General features: G+C 44.5%; 1 protein-coding gene across 1 annotated transcript; it reads left to right on the forward strand.

Moving 5' to 3' along the window:
- Positions 1-29: 29 nt before the first annotated feature.
- Positions 30-19,770, forward strand: LOC147331724 (ornithine decarboxylase-like). The gene is made up of 9 exons (XM_086287922.1): positions 30-1,008; positions 12,047-12,174; positions 12,290-12,463; positions 12,551-12,723; positions 16,091-16,307; positions 16,390-16,473; positions 17,944-18,109; positions 18,220-18,341; positions 18,603-19,770. Exons 1-9 carry the CDS (start codon positions 588-590, stop codon positions 18,858-18,860), a joined length of 1,743 nt encoding a protein of 580 aa, XP_086144048.1. The 5' UTR covers positions 30-587; the 3' UTR covers positions 18,861-19,770.
- Positions 19,771-20,524: the final 754 nt, after the last annotated feature.

The raw sequence follows: 20,524 nt of genomic DNA on the forward strand, positions 1-20,524 counted from the left end.
GCTGCGGGACCAGAGTCTACGTCAGCAGCAGCTATCTTCCGCACCTGCGCCTGAGAGGCCTGAGATGAGGGAGGTGCGGGTCGCTTGACAGAAAAATACCAAGCACGAGCGTCCCTAGTCCGTTCGGGCAGAATAAAACAATTCATGCACGAGGCAGGGGCTTCCCTAGCCAGCAAAGCATGCTCAGGACCCAGACACAGCACACAGTGCTCGTGCCCATCCTCCAAAGGCATAGGAATGCCACACTCAAGGCAAGTCGGGGAGGCGTGGCCCGCCATACAGCGTGGCTAGCAAGGGGCGGGGCCACACACCAACGGGGAAGTGCCGCCCTAGCCTGAAACCCAAACCCACTGTTAATTCCCGCAGGGCAGGCAAGCGATCTTCCTTACACACCTCACTGTCAGGGAAGAGTGGGACACAGCCTCTGCTGGCGGCGTTTATGCACACAGCCGCAGCAGAGCCGAGCGAGCAGGCGATGGCGTAACAGCAACGCCGAGCCGCGTGACCCCTATGTAGCGTGCCACAGCAGTTAGCCGATAGCAACACTGAAGCTGTTTACTTCCCGTGACTGTTTACCCCTATGTGTTATGCTGTCACAGCAGCCTAGCCGACGGCACACGCTAGCGATGCAAAGCAGTGTCCCCACCGGGATCAAGCAACACAGCAGCCCAGCTGACAGTAGTCACACAGCAAGCCGACGCCGCGAGCCGCCGCGTAGCCCACAGGCTAAGCTACCCAGCGCCCAGGCGACAGCACCCGCTCCGAGTGCCGAGCCTCCCCGCAAGAGAGGCCAAGGAGAGCGGGCCGCAGCAAGCCGACAGCCGGACCAACAGGCCGGGGACACCAGGGGACCGGGGACACCAGGGGAATACCGGGGACACCAGGGGAATACCGGGGCTACCAGGGGAATACCGGGGCTACCAGGGGACCTAGAAGGGAGAAATACATCGCCCACGGAGGATGCCGAAGCACGCTCCAAGAGACGCGCACACACACAGCACTCTCAAGGTAAGCACTCCTTCGCACACACACACAACAAGTGGAGATCAACGATCACCGGTGTCACGTCTGCACAGCTGTTTTATACGTAGCTGTGGGGCGTAGCCGGGCGTGCCGGAGTGTCTTAAAGAAATATCCACACGCCACGACCGGGGGGTCGTACCCCGTACATATGGAATATGTAACGGTGTGGAGAGATAGTCTCGATATGCTAGAGAACAACACTGGTCAGCACAGTCACATCACAGCATGGTTGTGCATGTCATCGACCAGAGCTCTGTGCGTTCTGCATCATCTGATTCTAGGACTACAGTCTTCTCTGATGCTGTGCCTGAAATCTGCCAGAGCCACTCTTTCAGTTTGGGGTTTACAGCTCCTAATTTTCCTATTAACACTGGGATCATATTAGACTAAGGAAACACATTGAATTAAAAAAAAAAAAAAGAACTTGATAAAGAGATGAACAATGAAAAAAACAGAAGGTCTGTTTAGACAGAAAAGTTTTTAACTGCAGCTAAACAGAGGAGGTTCTGTTCCTGAACACTAGGGCCACACACTGCAGGCCTCGGTCCTCTCAGTTTTCTGAGTAAAGACAGCGAGCAGCAGTGTATTTAACAGGAAGCTGAAATATTTAGTCTGGAGCTAAGATAAGATAAGATAACCTTTATTAGTCCCACACGTGGGAAATTTGTTTTGTCACAGCAGGAGTGGACAGTGCAAAAGTTATGAGGCAAAAATTAGAATACAATAAGAATAAATACAGTACACAACTGTACAGAATAGAATAAAATAAAATACTATATACAGTAGAATAAAATAAAATAAATATACAATAAGATAAAAATAGAATACAAATACAAATACTATATACAACTGAGTAAAAATACAACGATGACAGAAAGGATTATTGCACTTGGTATTATTGCATATGTATGGATGTGTGTGCTTGATCAGTTAAAGTCTTTATTATGGAGTCTGACAGCAGTGGAGAGGAAAGACCTGCGAAATCTCTCCGTCCCACACCGTGGGTGCCGCAGTCTCCCACTGAAGGAGCTGCTCAGTGCTGTCACAGTCTGCTGCATGGGGTGGGAGATGTTGTCCATCAGGGATGACAGCTTAGCCGCCGTTCTCCTGTCACTCACCACCTCCACTGGGTCCAGAGGGCATCCTAGAACAGAGCTGGCCCTTCGGATCACCCTGTTCAGTCTCTTCCTGTCCCCAGCAGAGATGCTGCCGCCCCAGCAGACCCAGCAGACCCCAGCAGACAAAAGAGAAAACATGCAAAAAAAGAGAGCAATATAATAAACAACATCATCGTGACAATCTATGTGAATATAACAGTAAATACTAAATATTGAATATTATTGTGCAGCATGTAAGATCGACTTGATACTTTATTTCTATTGACAACGTTCAAAATCCGGTTGAACTCAGAGCTGCACTTGCACATCCATAGACTCTACAAATTTCATAGAGTTATTCAGAAGTTCTGCGTGGAAGCCCTGCAATCTGTGACATAACAAATGAAACAGTCCCCCCCTTCTCTCTAAGTAGTGAGTATCCGTCAGCTGGCTGTGTGACTGCGTCACTAAACCAAGATTGTCCATGACAATGACGTACGATCCTACGATGTCCATGGGGTAGCAACAGACAGTGTTGGGGAGTAACGGAATACATGTACCGCCGTTACGTATTTAAAATACAAAATATGAGTAACTGTATTCCGTTACAGTTACCATTTAAAAAGGTGGTATTTAGAATATAGTTACTTTGTTGAAATAAATGGATTACATGGCGGTATTTTCCTGTTTCATATTGTCGCGGGTCAGGACTGTTTGACTTTTGTTTGACAGCATGTCCTGTTGTTCCAGGCGGCAGCGTTGCGATTGCCATGGTTACAGGGTGATGCGCGCTCTGCGACTGTGTGTTTCCTGGGTGAGAGAGCACCTTTTTGTTGTTGTTGTTGTGCTAAGCTACAGAATGCTACAGGCATAGCCCTAAAAAATGTAGCCTCATGGGCAGTGTAGTCCGTGCTGCAGGGAGAATGGACTGCCATACCCGTTATGTGTCTGTGAGCACCAGGGAGGGAGGAAAAAGGAGAGTGGAAAAGTACGAGTTGTCACCGAGCAGAAACGGGAGATGGAAGCATGTAAATATAATAATAACCACTGCAGCCAAACAGAGTGCCTGACGAGCCCAGTTGTATGCAAGTATGAGAATTTCAAAACAAATTCTAAAATAAACTGGGAGCCATCATAAAAACAATAAAATCAGCGCAATGTGAACTTGCTTGCTATAGTACGTTTGGTGTCTGGTTGCAACATTTTTTCTAGCTTGTAAGGATGAAAGCGACAGTTTATCTGAGTTGGTAAACGAAGGATTACAATAATCTTGACACAACGACACAAAGGACCAGTTTTCCCCAGTTCAGAGGGGCAGACTGTAGCTTGCAATCTAGAAATGTTCCTTAAATGAAAGAAACAGGAACATGAGGTAGATTTCATATGTGATTAATGCCCAGAGAGGAAGCATACATTACACTAAGATGATAGTTACACCATTGTGTAACTATCCATCTGCAAATGCTTTGGTTTTTTTATATAAATAGCATTGCGTGTGTAAATTGCATAATATCCTTTTCACCTTTTATCACTTTGATTTGCACCAAAGCAGTTAAAATGTATGATTTTTTTTTCCTAACTGCACAGACTGATATCCTGGCTTCCTGTTATACTGTGATGATGGATTAACATCAACAATAAACAATGGATTAACCTTAGGGCAAGTCAAAAATTAGCTTGAAGTTATGTGTGCACGGTGTTCTTAGCGATTGGACAGAAGTAGAAGGTATTCTAGCTTGTTTTCATACCTCAGCAGATTCCTATATAAGCCTGTAGGGGGCATCTCTTCCTGGTAAGTCTGCTACCTGCACCGTCACTCAGCGCTAGTGATGTGCGATACCACTGATTTCCTTTCTGATCTGATACCAAGTAATATTCAGGGTGGTATCGACGATACTGATCCGATACCGATACTTTGTACAAAAACTCATTTTATTTATTGTATCTCAAATTATAGCGTCATAATGATTATATCAGAATCAGAATCAGAATACTTTATTGATCCCTGGGGGAAATTATTTGGACATCATTATTTGGACATAGGTCATCAGATTACTTGTTCTTATCACTTAATAATGCAGAGTTCATCATATAGAAATAAAAAAACTTAAGTTGTGCGCTATTTGAACACCTTGCCTGCCTGCAGCACTAAAGGACTTCGTGAGAGACGTCTGTGTCGCCCTAGCAGCACCTGTCCCTGTCCTCCTCTTCAGTTCGTCTCAACATACACTTGTCATATCCTGTGATATGATTTAGGGGAGACCGGGGATAGTTGTAACATTTTTGACATTTCTGTCTGTAAATTGAAGCTCTTTTAAGGTAGTGGATTCAAAATGTAATGCAAAGTATTTACATGTCTCTGCTATTAAATAGTGCAGCTATTTTCTCTGCAGCACAATTACCCATTGCATGGTATGGTCTCAAACACAAAGAGTGAAATGTTACAATTAACCCCATAGTCTGGGTTAGTTGTAACATATCCTGGGGTAAAATGTAACACAATGAAATAAGGGTACTAACAAAATATTAACAAGTAATCTTTGTTTATTCAACACACGAATGCACTTAGAGCCGTGTGTGTGTGTGTGTGTGTGTGTGTGTGTGTGTGTGTGTGTGTGTGTGTGTGTGTGTGTGACAGAATGCAGAAATCTAGCTTTTGAACATATTCCAACCCCCCAAAAAAGACAAGTTATGGAATTTTCTGCAACTGAATATTTCATAAATTTTGGTTGGTCTTCCTTGAGTTTGGCCTCATTGGCTCAGTGGGCATTATAACCTACAACTCTTGCACCAATTTTGAACATAACAATGAAGCTGAAAAAATGTAGTTGTTCACCAGCATCGCAATTCCATTACTTTTTATCATGGCTTACCTTGGTGTGGTTTGCAAAGTGCTTCAGAAAGATGAGGAAATCTGTTTCTTGCACCCATCCTGATTTATTTCCACTACCAGTACTTCCTACTGGTCCATCTCTGACACAGTGGTCTGCATAATGTATGTGTGGGAACACAAACAGTGGAGGAATTGTGTTGCCAATGGCATTAACCGCATATACAAATGCGACCAGTGAAGCTCTCTCTGCTGATGTCGTTGCCCCAACTTGTTTAATATAAGTTAAAGTAATAGTGTGGTAAGTTGTAACATCTGCATTATTGTTACAACTAACCCAGACTGTTGCTGTTACAACTGACCCAGACTCCTATAGCCATGAACTAGCTAACATTACAGCCAACGGCTAAAACATTAGCACTAAAGACCTACACAGAATATATCCCCATAGACATACAAATAACATAATTTAAGTTTGATGAGTTTAACTGCAAAGCAGATAATGCTATTAGAAATTGAAATAAAGTAGAAAAACTTACTTTTTGGCATACAAATTACTTTTTTTGTGTTAAATTGTCTGTGTTTGACAAAATGTGCTGATTTTTCACATGTGATAGCAGAACTGAGTTGGGCATGCACATGATGAGTCACATCATTTGAAACTTAGCCCTGATTGGAGAAATTGGAAGTGTAACTGACCCACGTTACAACTATCCCCGGTCTCCCCTACTCTGAGGTGTTTGACAAGGTTAGTGATGTTGCCACAACCATACATCCCAACCCTCCTGATTTTTCCGGGAGAATGCCGAATTTCAGTGCCCCTCCCGAAAATCTCCCGGAGCCACCATTCTCCCGAATTTCTCCCGATTTTCCACCCGGGCAACAAAATTGAAAAACCATATCGAGAATTCATAGCAGGCGCAGCCAATTCCAGTTTCCAACAACGGCGGCAGCTACTTAGTTTTAATATTACTCTTATTTCTCTTTCTGGGTCGCAAAGAAACTTTTTTTCTTTTCTTTTTTTTTTTTTGTGTCCCGTTTGGATCTTTAGCCATCAGAATTGTTGTCTTAAGGCCAAGAAAGATGCCAAGCAGATTTATTTTACCAAGTGGATCATCATGGCCTTGCCATATTGGTCCATTTGATTGAAAACCAAAGGGGAGAAGAGACGGTGAGAAGGGGGGGGGGGGGAAGAAAAACCCCGCAAAACACCTGGATCACCTGTATGGAGGAAAAAAAACAGAAGAGAAAGCAAACAACAAAGAGCAACATAATAAAATTTAAAAAAAAACTTTTAACATATTTTCAGGTTTCAGGTTTTCAGAATGTAGCTGTGTAAACTTCAAATATCTGAGCCGACCGACGCATCGTCTTCAAACCCCCGCGGTCTTTCACTACTCGGGTTAAACATGATATATAAGTCACTTTGATAATTTAAAAATGTTCTTGTTTGGCTTTTTCAGTGTTTTATTTGTTCGTGAGTAAATCGGTTTGGCTGAGATTAAAGTTATTAGATTAGATTAAATTAAATTTAACTTTATTAATCCCTCGGGAGGGTTCCTCCGGGGTTTTCACACAGCTGAATAAACATCAAGCAGAAAACTGATTAAACAGAAGAGTTTAAGTCAGCGCCCAGTTATATTTTAGACAGCAAGGAGCAGACGGCAGAGTTTCACTCCACCGAGGGAGCTTGTGACGGCTTTCTTTAGACCATGAAGGCCGGTCCTCAGGCGGAAGCAGCCTCTGAATTTGGACACCCCCGCTGTTTCTGGGCCGGCCAATAATAACGGTGACATTTAACGTATTTTCTCCGATAAACACTGTAAAATTTATTTATCACTCCCCCCCAACAGCCCTTTTGAATGTCTTCCTAATTCTGAGGTCTCAAGGTTGGCAAGTATGGCCACAACACCTCACTTTTTTGCCAAATGTATCGCAAACCACATCTCAGCTGTTTGTGGAGGTAAAATACGTCCGCACAATTACGCTCAGCCATTGTTGTGAGCGCGCACGCCAAGGGGCTGCGAGACATTTATACAGCCGTATTTCGCACATGACTATGAAAGGCGGAAGAGGAAGTAGTTCCTTTGAATGTAGAAAATCCGAATGTTATAGTTTCTTTCCACTGTGTTCCTGTTAATGATAAACTACAATTTACCCTAAATTACTAAAATATCGATATTTTAATGTGAGAATCGATTCTAGAACATAAATGATTGGTATCGGAGGAATCGATATTTCAGGATCGATCCGCACATCACTACTCAGCGCTGGACTTCAGCCTTGTACGACCCAGAGATGAGGCCGCTTCCACATGTCTTTTTCCATCTTCAGGTTAGGTAAATGGTCCAGACAAACACGGGCAATGCACACCTCCACTATACCAGCGGTCAATGTTGCTTTTCTCCGGAAGTAAACAGTGCTTGTAAAAGTCTTAAGCCTTCCCTGTATTTGCTTCCAAGCTCTCCTAAACAGGACTCCTGCAGGCTTTGTGAAGTGCTTTTTCACTCATTTTTGGCCCAGTCCTTTCATTGAACATTTTCCGAGGGATTTGTAAGCCATTTAATGACCTGTGGCTCTTTAAACAAAAAACAAAAAAAGACAAACCAATGGCGTGTCTACACATAACAGACATCTTGGCACAGAACTCATTTTAAATTGTATGTTTAGGCCCTTTAGTGGCAGCCTGTTGCAGAAACTCACCTATTCAGTTAAAGCTACAAAAATTCCAAAGATAACAGTTTAACAGGCATAAAGTTGTATTTTACACCAGCAAAGTGATTCTCAACAAGCTATTAGCCCAGATCTCGGTGTTCAGTATGTCCTTTACAGAGCATGTTGCTCTGTAAGGCTGGAAAAGAGTTACTGTATCAATCAAGTTAAGCCTCTCTGTAGTCAGGCAAAAATATAAAAATGTTAATACCACAGTCCTGTCATTAAGACGTGAGAGACTGTTGATGTTTAGAAGTACCAAAGATGGTTTTAGTTTTATTTCTTTCAGCCTCGGTGGTGTATTTAAGACACAGAGAATTGTGACACTTAAAAACTGCAGACCCTCCTACTTATCAGCACACAGAGGTCTGATGGATGTGATTCATCATTAGTCAGTGATTTCATAGCTGTTAATTAGGCAGCTTTACAGGATGTGTTACCTGGGGCCCGTTCTTCGTATGTCGCTTACTACATCCAAGATCAAATGACACATCCAAGATCAAATCATCGCGCTAACCGTGAGCTCGCTAATCCGGTTCCCCGAACACACCTGCTGTTGACGATTACTACAGCTGGACGCAGGAATGTGACATCACTGGGTGTCGTAAAAGGGGCTACGCATCGATAGTAGAAACATTGATCGTCAACCCGCTGATTGGTCGGCGAAAATGTCGAAGGGGCGTGCTCGGTATTTTCCGGCAGCAGAGCAAGAACTCATGAGTGAGGGATTTCAGGAGTTTCAGAGTTTAATTAAAACGCAAGAGAACACTGCAAAGGCTGCAAAAGCAAGGAGAGAGGGCTGGCAGAAAGTTGCTGACAAATCAAACTCGTAGGTAATTTAATAATAATAATAATAATGGATTGGATTTATATAGCGCTTTCCAAGGCACCCAAAGCGCTTTACGATACCACTATTCATTCACTCCCACATTCACACACTGGTGGAGGCAGCTACGGTTGTAGCCAGGCTGCCATATCGCGCCATCGGCCCCTCTGGCCAACACCAGTAGGCGGTAGGGTAGATCTATCATATGACACTATATTGTCCAATATCATATGGCATTATATTATATTATAATATGTTATATTATATCCCCTTTCACATTAGAGCCACAACAGGACCCACAAGAACATGGGAACAAGTAAAAGTGGAATACAGGAGTATTCTACAGAATGGTAATATTTATCTCTTAGATTGCTTTGCGTCTCTTGGCAAGGTAATACTGGCCTGTAATACTCTGTTAGTTTGTTCATAACAGCAACCAAGAAAAGGGCAGAGGAAAAAAAGACAGGTGGTGGTCCTGCACCCCCTCGTCAACAAGTTGGTTAAGTAAATAATACCCTCACGGGAATATCGATATCTCTCTATGAGCACACTGTCGCGCTGAGCTAAAGGATCCTGTCTATCCCGCAATATACGCTGAATTCTGAGGACTCTCCTTATCAATCTTGCACCTTCCGCAATGGGTTGGTCGCGTATACGGACAGGACATGGCTGCGACAGGCTTCCCAAATCCACCTTCGCTTTTATAGCCGTGGTCTCTCATCTTGATTACACGAAGTAATTTACAATTACTACTCTGAAATATGAATTACATCTGTAATAATCACATACATGTAATAGAATGTTAATAGTTCATTTCCCTTTTTTAGGAAATGACCTGTATGTATCTGTGTGACATCAATAAAAGGATCAAGTGCTGCATTATCTTTAGTTACATTGATGTTATTTATTTATGGTGAAACAGTGGTAAAATATCGCTGTTGCTTTCGTATAAATGAAGCGGACATACCTGCGTGGCCGCGATCTAATCCTGTTTACATAAAGTAAACCTGCTCCCGAGCAGGTTTACGCTTACGGCTCTGTTGCTATGACAGCAAGTCCCGGATGAGCTTCGGGGAACCGACTGATCCAGGATCACGCGAAATCGTCAACAATCTAATCCGGCTAACCTACTTAGCGAGGTACGAAGAACGGGCCCCTGGTCTTGTGGTCTCATTCCTCATCTGATGCATTGACTTCAGGCTGAAAAATTGGACTAGCTGACTGAAAACAGCTCAGATTAGTTGCAGCAGCGTTTCCCACTAAATTTTGTCTATTTTGGTCAGGGGAGAGGCATCTGCACACCTGTATGTGTATGCTAGTAATGGAGTGGAACTTCTAATACTATCAGATCCCCACTCTGGGCTACATGGTTTCAATATCTGCAGCTTTGTTTTTACAGGTTTGCTTTTAGTTGGAGTAAAGCATCATCTTACAAGTTGATGTTTTCTGGGGTTTTTTAAGATACAGCCTTTTTTTGTAGAAGCAGATGTATGCAATAGATTAAGTTGTTGCTCCTCATTCACTTACTGTCTCACAAGCACTCTGGACTGAATAGCAGCCTGTTTCTAGAGTAATTTCCTCATTGTTATTCACAGGAAGTGCAATAGCTCTTCCCAGGCAGTTGAGTATTTATTTACTTTTTTGCAACATAATTGGTAATCATTAGTGAGTGTCTCGTCCTGTGGACTGCAGCTGGTTCTTCTGGTGAACTTCGTTCTCTGAGCAGAAGGCGAGGGCTTTGCCTGCTAGTAAAACGAGTCGGAGTGCACTCCAGTTGCTGTAAGCACACACTGTGTCACTGTTACACCCCGGCCTAGGCAACCGGAATGCAACACGAAAAAAGTAAAAATAAAGGAAAAAAAAAAACACACACACACAATGTTACGCCCCGGGCTAGGCAACCGGGGGAGATCGCGACCATGACACACTGAAACACAGGGTTTAAATACCTAGAGGGAGCAATCAGGAAAATGGACAACAAGAGGGAAACACAGCTGGGGCAACTCAGAACTGACGAGACAGGGAAACGTAAACTGAAAAGACTAAGATAACACAGACTTTCAAAGTAAAACAGGAAACACATAACAGTCACGCCAAAAACAACACACTGACAACACCGAAACGTAACAGTCACGTCTCTGTGTGGGAAATGCCGCAGAGACGCGGCTCTTATCACCAGTAACGTCCTTTCACACAGAGAAGAGTTCAATTTGACACAGATTCATATTTGCTCGCTATGCAGGTGCAGGCCTGCGGTGGAGTGGCCAGCGCAGGACTTCTGGGGAGCATAATAAAAATATAGAAACCTGAGAAATGCTGTTTTGCTGTAAGAGCATGCCACTGTTTGTGCCAGGTGCTCAGGGAGTAAGTATGCACCCAGAGGACAGGCCATTGTGGGTCTGGGTGCTCAAGGTCAAAATGTCTTTATTGCACATGTTCACACAGGATTCCCAGCACAAACTTATTTTCACTGCCTGTTTATGCTGGCCTTCTGTGGCATATTTGATGAGTCAGGTAAAGTTGTAAAACATGAGGGGCTCCTGATTTTCATCTCCCAGCGTAGTCATTGCATCATCACTTTTTCATAAAGTTATTGAAGCTCCTGTCTGTGGTACCCAGCAGTCTTCAGATGTCCATTAGCCCATCGCTATTGTACCATTGCAGACGTCAGTGTTATACTACTGTGTATTTATACCTAGCCCAGCAGATGATTTCTCTTGATGATACTTTAAAGATGTAACAGGTTTTCAGGTCACCTTATACAAACATGAAAAGCATAGCTTTAAAAGTAAGACATGAAGATTTTTTTTTATTTGAAGAATAGTTCAAAGGCCAAAATAATGTCATTTTTAACATCCTTGTATCATTCCCTCTATGCCTATGTTGTCATCATACTTATAAGAGTCATAGTTATAAGGCTTTATATTATTTTTTGACTGATAAATCATTCGAGTTGATCTTGATGACCTTGGTGGATTATAATAGATTGCAGGAGTGCTGAGTTGGGTCATGTTAACAAAGTTTTACATTACATTGAAAACTTGCTGCTGTCATGTTTAGAGACAGAATGGCACGCACACATGGAAACACTACTGAAACGTACCCTCACGGGCTGTTCCCTAGTGTAGTTAGTTTAGAGACATATTGACATTGCACAGGAAAAAAAATAGTATTGCAGGTTTTGTAAAGTAAATACTACTGATGTTCTTTGTTTTGGGTTTTTTTTGGGGGGTTTTTTTTTGTTTTTTTCCTTAAAGGTAGGTGGAGAAAAGTCTGTTCTCAGCTAATAAAACACAGCACACTGAGTATCTGTTGGACTGAATCCTTGTCAAGTGTGCCTGCATAGCTAGAAAGCCCTGCAAACACACTCGGGCCTGTTTGAAAATAGCTTATATAGCTTTGTTGGTTTCTTTTTTCCACTGTATGGAGAACGTTTCATCCTATGGTAAGAAAACAGGGGGAAAAACTTAATTTGATGTTTTGGTTTTTGTGAATGAAGTTGATTCTTGTTTACGAATCTAGACCTTTTTGCCTTTTCCTGCTCCGTGTCTCCTCCAGCACCTGAAACTACAAATGGATCAGTCATGCATGATTTGTCTCTTGAGAGGAATCCCATTGAAATATTAGAGACTGGAAGGAGCATCAGTGACATCATTGATGGCAAGATTAGACAGCTGTATTCGGTGGTGAGCATCAGAGGCATCGTATCATTCAAATTCCTTAATTTTGTCCAAATGTTCTGAGATGGCTCTCAAAATATTGTATGATTATGAAGAGGTCTCCAAAAAATGCATCTTCTAGGGCAGCGAGGAGCCTTTCTATGTCGTAAATCTTGACAATATATTAGAGAGGCACCTGCAGTGGATCAGTCTGTTGCCTCGGGTGAAACCCTTCTATGCAGTGAAGTGCAACAACACAACAGCAGTTTTGAAGATGCTAAGCGCTCTGGACACCGGATTCGACTGTGCCAGCAAGGTACTGATGGAATATCTTAAAATAATGAGGATTAGTTTGTGTTCTTGAGAGTCAGCTCTTGTATAAATACATCTTGGTCCCACGCAGGCTGAGATCGAGCTGGCCCTATCGCTTGGCGTGAAGCCCGATGACATCATTTACGCCCACACAACCAAACCGCTGTCCCACATCAGATACGCCTGCGCTCACAGAGTGAATCTGATGACTTTTGATAATGAGGAGGAACTCTTAAAAATCTCTCTTGTCCATCCCCAAGCCAAGTAAGTGAGCAACCGCTACTATGTTTCAGCATTTGGTGCAGCTTCCTTTGAGAGGATTGATTTCAGAATCAGAATCAGAAAGGGTTTTATTGCCAAATGTTGAGCAGGTTTACAACATTAGGAAATTGCTGCGGTGCTTCAGTGCAAACATACTGCCATAAAAATATAAAAATAAGAATAAGAATTAAAAGTGCTAAGTGGATAGATATATACATGATATATACATGAGTGCAGGTGGTGATCAGTGCCAAACATGGAATGATGCAGTGAACACAGCGTAGGGTCATGTGTTAGTGGCGGGGACAGTCATATGGTTATTGTTCATGTGTCCAACAGCAGAGGGGAAGAAACTGTTCTTATGGCGAGAGGTTCTGGTGCGAATGGACCGGAGCCTCCTGCCTGAAGGGAGCAGGTCAAACAGACTGTGTCCAGGGTGAGAAGGGTCAGCTGAGATCCGAGCTGCACGCCGCAGTGTCCTGGAGGTGTACAGGTCCTGCAGAGATGGGAGTCTGCAGCCAATCACCTTCTCAGCAGAGCGCACAACACGCTGCAGTCTCTGTTTGTCCCTGATAGTGGCTCCAGCGTACCACACGGTGATGGAGGAGGTGAGGATGGACTCGATGATTGCGGTGTAGAATTGCATCATCGTCCGTGTTGGCAGGTTGAATTTCTTCAGCTGCCTCAGGAAGTACATCCTCTGCTGGGCTTTCTTGATGACGGAGGTGATGGTGGGCTCCCACTTCAGGTCCTGGGTGATGGTGGTACCCAGGAAGCGGAACGAGTCCACAGAGGTGATGGGGGTGTCAGACAGGATGATGGGGGGGAGTGGGGCTGTGTGCTTCCTGAAGTCCACAATAATCTCCACTGTCTTCTGGGCATTCAGCACCAGGTTGTTGTGGCTGCACCAGGACACCAGACGTTCAACCTCCCTCCTGTAGGCAGACTCATCCCCGTCAGAGATGAGTCCAATAACGGTGGTGTCATCTGCAAACTTGATTAGCTTGACAGACTGGTGGGTGGAGGTGCAGCAGTTAGTATACAGGGAGAAGAGCAGAGGAGAAAGAACACAGCCCTGAGGGGAGCCGGTGCTGATGGTCCGGGAGTCCGAGACATTCTTTCCCAGCCTCACATGCTGCTTCCTGTCCGTCAGGAAGTCAGTGATCCACCGGCAGATGGGATCAGGCACATTCATCTGGGAAAGCTTGCCTTGGAGATGGTCTGGAAGGATGGTGTTGAAGGCAGAGCTGAAGTCCACAAACAGGATCCTGGCGTAGGTTCCTGGGGAGTCCAGATGCTGCAGGATGAAGTGTAGGGCCATGTTGATGGCGTCATCTACAGACCTGTTGGCTCTGTATGCAAACTGCAGGGGGTCCAGGAGGGGGGCCGTGAGGGTCTTGAGATGGGAGAGAACTAGGCGCTCAAAAGACTTCATGACCACAGATGTCAGAGCCACGGGTCTGTAGTCATTTAGTCCAGTGATCCTAGGTTTCTTGGGGACAGGGATTATGGTAGAGGACTTGAAGCAGGCAGGCACATGACAGGCCTGCAGTGAGGAGTTGAAGATGCCAGAAAACACTGGGGCCAGCTCGTTTGCACAGTGTCTGAGGGTGGCAGGAGACACGCCGTCTGGGCCGGGAGCTTTTCGAGCATTCAGACTCTTAAACTGCTTCCTCACACCTTCTTCATGAATATGAAGAGTTGTGGTGGGAGGAGGTGGTGTGAAATCCTCTTTTGTGTGGGGTGAGGAGGGGGGTGTTGCAGGTGAAGTGATTGAAGGTGGTGATGGCTCTATGTAGGGGGGAGAGTTGGGGGAATGAGTGTCCAAAGTGTCTCTATTGTTGGGGCCGTTGGAGGTGTGAAGGCTGCCTGATGGCTCGTCAAAACGGCAGTAAAAGTCGTTGAGGGTGTTGGCCAAGAGCAAGTCATCAGTGGAGTGGGGGGTTTTAGGCTTGTAGTTGGTGATATTCCTAAAACCTTTCCACACAGAGGCCGAGTCATTCTCTGAGATCTGCTGCTGCATCTTCTCAGAGTGCTGATGTTTAGCAATGTCCACTTCTTTAGTGAACCTGTACTTGGCCTCTCTGTAGCAGTCCCTGTCTCCGCTTCTGAACGCCTTTCTCTTTTCCAGCCACAGCTTTTTGAGTTTAGGAGTAAACCAGGGTTTGTCATTGTTATAACTCACCCTGGTGCGTGATGGCACAATGCTGTCCTCACAGAAGTGGATATAGGAGGTGACAGTGTCCGTAAACTCGTCCAAGCTGTTAGAAGCAGCCTTCATTGTGTCCCAGTCTGTAGACTCCAAACACGTGCGAAGCTCCTCCACAGCCTCGTTGCTCCACAGTTTTTTGGTCCTCACGACAGGTTTGGAGAGCTTCAGCCTCTGTCTGTACGCGGGGATTAGGTGGATCATGACGTGGTCAGAAAGTCTGAGTGAAGCGCGGGGCACCGCACGATAGGCCCCGCTGATCGTGCTGTAACAGTGGTCTAATGTCCTCTCCTCTCTGGTCGGGCATTTAATATACTGCTTGTATTTGGGAAGCTCATGGCTCAGATTGGCTTTGTTAAAGTCCCCAAGAGCAATGATGAGAGAGTCCGGGAATGTCCGCTCCATGTGCAGTATCTGCTCCGCGAGTGCGCACTGAGCTGCCTGCGCATCCGCATCTGGCGGGATGTAAACAGCGGCCAGGATGAATGAAGCAAACTCCCGCGGAGAATAAAACGGTTTGCAGTGAATGAAAAGGTATTCCAGAGAGGAAGAGCAGTGCTGAGCAATCACTGTTACATCTGTGCACCAGCCACTATTAATGTAGAAGCAGACACCTCCACCTTTGGTCTTACCAGAGAGAGAGGCCTGCCGGTCAGCGCGCAGCAGATGAAAGCCCTCCAGCTTGAGCGCGCTGTCCGGGATGTCCTCACAGAGCCACGTCTCCGTAAAACATAACACACAGGAGGAGGCAAAGTCTCTGTTCATGCTTCTCATCAGGGCCAGTTCGTCTGTCTTATTCCTGAGTGATCGTACATTGGAAAGGAAGATCCCAGGAAGAGCAGTTCGCAGTCCACGTCTCCTCAGACGCACGAGTGCGCCGGCTCGCTTACCTCTCTTTCGGCGTCTCACTTTCCTGATCAGAGTCTGCAGTAAATCTGCCGCGGATGCGACAAATATTGGAAGTAAATCCACAGGTGTTGTAGTCCTGTGGTTAAGAAGCTCTTCTCTGGTGTAAGAATATCCAGAGGAGTGCCCAGACACAGAAGTTATGCACAAAAACAAGACAGAAGTAACGCACTGAAGCACCAGGGCATCCATACGCGGCGCCATCTTGGATCGAATCAGTGTTATTTGCAATAACACCTTTGAATCACTTTGCAGGCTGGTAATACGAATTGCAGTGGACGACTCCAAATCGATGGTAAGACTCAGTCCAAAGTTTGGAGCCAGACTGCCCACAGTTAGACAGTTGCTGGGCCGTGCCAGAGAGCTGAACTTAGAGGTGGTCGGCGTCAGCTTCCACGTGGGCAGCGGCTGCACCAGAAGCTCGGCCTTCAGGCAGGCCATCGAAGACGCTCGGCGCGTCTTTGACGTAGCGGTGAGCCATTGTGACATAAACGCAACAATAATTCCTGTATTGTTTATTTGCAGCTCCAGTATGCAACACTGATCTCTTTCAGAGTGTTTTGGGGTTCCAGATGAGACTCTTGGATATTGGTGGAGGATTTTCTAAGATTGGGGACTTCCAAGAGAAGTTTGAAGAGGTAAAGTCTCTGCTTTAGCATTGTCTCCACCACATTATATAAGTCCTGTTTCTAATCACCAGCTCTGGCACATTAACTCCCCACAGGTTGAAAGGATTTGTTTCTTAGAGTTGTGTATGAAAAGTCAAAAAATATGCAGTATACAATCAGTTCTCACTCACTTGCAAACAACCACAGCCTCAAACACAGTTTATGATGGATGGATGGTAAACAAGGATCTCTAGCCTGAGATGGCAGTTTGGGAAATGCCTCCTGAGGGTCAGTGAGCTCCCAGCCTGGTGCCAACCAGGGTGACAAAATGTGGGGAAGGAGTGTGGGGCAGTTGCACTTATAAACGCACAGAAACCTTAAAGACGTTCACCTGATGGTCATCCTTTATTTATCCAACTAAAAGTCTCACTGAAATAAAAATGTCTAGAAGAAGTTACAACAAATACAACATGTAACAATATAACAAGCAAAGAAGCGATGCGTGAACACAAACGTGACTCTGATGCTTTCACTATCAGTTGGTTTGCTTGTTTTTCTTGATGGTTCCCGTTGAGAGCATTCACGGTGTTCTTCTCGCTGCAGATGATATTTGGAATCTGTTTTTCTGCCTTTGTAGTTCAAAGCAGAGTGAAAGGAGAGCAGTGGCCACATGATGGTGCTGTTGGTACATTTGAGATTCCCAGGGCGTTCAGAGGAGCTGAAAATTATTCTGTCATATCATTTTTATTGATTATGAAGAAGAAATTTCATTTAAAAGGCTATAGGGAGGAAAAACCACTCTTACACCAGCCAACACACATGTTTGTGTGTTTAGTTTCTCCCCCACGGCGACAGCAGACTGGTATTCAGGGGAGCGTGCTGTCATTCAGCTCTGTCTTTGCTCTACTTGTCTGGATGTCCTGAACCCAGTATCTGCTGGAATGCAGTAACCTGTAGAAGCTCGTCTTCTCTTCTTCTGAATAAAAGTGAATTTTGTCTGTAGCACAAACAGTAACGGCATCACAGTCATTTGAAGACTGCATGTAAAATGGGCTCGCCAATGGTAAATAAAGAGTTGGAGTGTGTATGTGTGTTCTGAGATGAGCTTTTTGTCTGCACTCTCACGCAGACACCGGATCGTTCAAGCATAACTCAAGTTGTGGAGGAGGCTTTAAATATAAGATCTGCCTTATAGTGCAAGTTAACCACTGCAACACTATCCATCCATTTTCTCCCACTTATTCAGTGCAGGGTCGCAGTTGGGCTGGATTCTGTCCCAGCTGTCATGGGTAAAGACACACAGGTACAGGTTGCCTGGATATCGCAGGTTAACACACAGACAGAGACGGGCAACCATTTATTAACCTAACTCGCACATCTTTGGACTGTGGGAGGAACCCACGCTACCACAAAACACCCCCGCCTTTTTTTTAAAGAGTAAGTATTGTGAGCAGAGGCATAAGGCCATGGAGTCAAGTTATTAACCGTGTGTGTTCCTAGTTCTCGGAAGTCATTAACGGATCGCTGGATGAATTCTTCCCACCTGTCAGTGGGTTGGAGGTGATTGCAGAGCCGGGCAGATACTACGTGGAATCGGCCTTCACGCTGGCAGTGAACGTCATCGCCAAAAGAGTCGTCGTGGAGGACAGAGCCAATAAATGCGCAGGTGTTGCAGTGATATGTAACTGTTCGACACACCTTAGCGTACAGGGTTGTAGTTTCTGAGCATCTCAGCTGCTGTTATGCTAACCATCATTCCTCGTTTGTGTTCTCCAGACGGAGCAGGAAGCTGCCCCGAGAGGGTGATGATGTACTACATTAACGACGGTGTGTACGGCTCCATGAGTTGCATCACCTTTGACCCCGCTCACAGCAAACTTGAACCGTACCCTCACAGGGTAAATATCAACAGCATCCCTATAAAAGAATTTCACCGTTTTATTTATTTATTTATTTTCCTCTTCACATCTGGTGAAAAGTGCTAAACATCCATGCTTTCAACAGCAGCAGTTTCTGCATGTTTAGGCCAGTGACATCATGTGCTAAGGTTAGAATCAAGGACTGTGGTAACGCCTGCTGGAACCTTGAGCATAGTGTTAGTTCAGACAGGTTGTGGGGTTTTTTTTTTAAATATATCTCAGTTGATAACCTCTCTGCAGGCTGTTAAGAAGAGCGAACCGAGATATTGCTCCGTCATCTGGGGTCCAACCTGCGACAGCATCGACAAAATAACCGAAAGCTACTGGATTCCTGAGCTGTACGTGGGCGACTGGCTTCTCGTCGACAACATGGGCGCTTACACTGTCAGCGTAACCACCGACTTCAACAGCTTTGAAAAGGCACACATTTATACTGTTGTGACAGCTGAGACTTGGCACAGCCTAAACCTGTCTCCTGCCTACGATATTGTCCATTAATGAGGCGAGCACTTATACTTAACTTCACTGGCCTGTTGTGAATATCGTGTCTTTTGTCTGTTGCACTGTAGAATGTTTTCCTGCTTTTAAAATAGCCTCTGTGTTAAGTCTGTTAACTTAGCAGAAGCAAGCCATCCACTGCAGAGCTTCTATGAATGTATTGTGAGGTTAATGATGTCCTTGTCTCATCAAATTTAAGTGGGGTGAAGACCAATCGGTTACCTAACCTTAATTACAGTGTTATGTGACGCCCTTTTTAAATACGAGACATATGCCAGTTTATTTTGGCCACTTAATGACTGTAACTAGTTAATATGATCTGCTGTCTGCCAAAGGAAGTGAAACTCGGAGCTAAAGTGTTATGAAAAAACTGCATATAAAACTGTATGCTGCTATAAGAAATTATTTATTGTCAGTCTCTTACAGTCTACAAATGTTGCAAGACTAATTGTCATTCTTTATTTTAGCGTGTGTGTGCATCTCTTCCAAAAAAAAAATGGTGGGAGGAGAAGAGGTGTTTTTATACTTTTATTTGCTGGTGTAAATTCTTCTTCTTCTTCTTTTGTTTTTAACATGCAAGTAATATTGATATATTCCTGCTGTGTTTTGCCATATAGGCAGACCTTTACTGATTAGTAGAGTTGTAGAGAGCAGCTGAAATTACCACACCAGTCAAGCATTCTTTGGTAGAGTTTGTTTTTTCTCCAATGCCTCTACTTGATTCTGATGATAATTTGCAGTAAATTTTGCAGAAATTTTAAACCTTGAAACTCAGTGTGTTTTTTTTTTTCCTTCCAGAGGTGTGCCCCTTATTGTTTTTCTTCCAAGGTGCCAGACATGTTTCATATGTAATCAGTTCTTAGCTCTCTGGGCCGTTTGAAGGTTCTTTGAACACTGGCCTGTTTTTCACTCCTTTTTAGTCCAGTACTTGTACCTGACCATTTTCAGAGGAATCGTTTTGTTTGAGCCACTTAAAACTGACCAATGTGTCATTCAAGACAAACAAAACAGGAATCTAACTCAAGGAATGATCAAGTGTTATGTGCAGACACACAACACTTGCACAGGGCTTGCTGGTTGTTCATCATACAAGGCTGAAAACGACAGGTGACAACTTTTGTAACGGTGCCCCCCAGACTCTGGAACTCTCTCCCTTTGAGCTTGAGGTCTGTGGACTCTGTGGTCTCTGATTCCCAAAGAGGTATTAGATGAAAATGTGGCACATCTCTGCATGTTGTGCAGCATGTACATCATTTGGATGTCTTAAAAATTCCCCTCAAAAGCCTTCAGTTGATTGAAGATGCTGCAGCAAGCGTACTGATAGGGTCTAGCTAGAGACAACATATTTTTCCCACACTGGTTTCTCTTTATTGGCTGTCCGTTAAATCCAAAATCACATTTAAGAACCTTTTCCGCACATATACAGTCTTGAATGACCAGGCCCCATCTTACTGTATCACCCCATTACAGCACTTCACTCTCAGACTGCAGGCTTACTTGTGGTTCCTGAGGCATTTAAATGTAGAACAAAAGGAAGAGCCTTTAGCTTTCAGGCCCCTCTTCTATGGAACCAGCTATGGGTTTGGATTCAGGAGAAAGACACCCTCTCTACTTTCAAGCTCAGGTAGAGGCAACATCCTGGGGGTTATTAGATTCAGGATCAC

This window comes from Aulonocara sp. 'chitande type north' Nkhata Bay, linkage group LG4, assembly GCF_057382095.1.
Source record: "Aulonocara sp. 'chitande type north' Nkhata Bay isolate Kocher_YH1m ecotype deep benthic linkage group LG4, A_spYH_male_GT1.1, whole genome shotgun sequence".
NCBI lineage: Eukaryota > Metazoa > Chordata > Actinopteri > Cichliformes > Cichlidae > Aulonocara > Aulonocara sp. 'chitande type north' Nkhata Bay.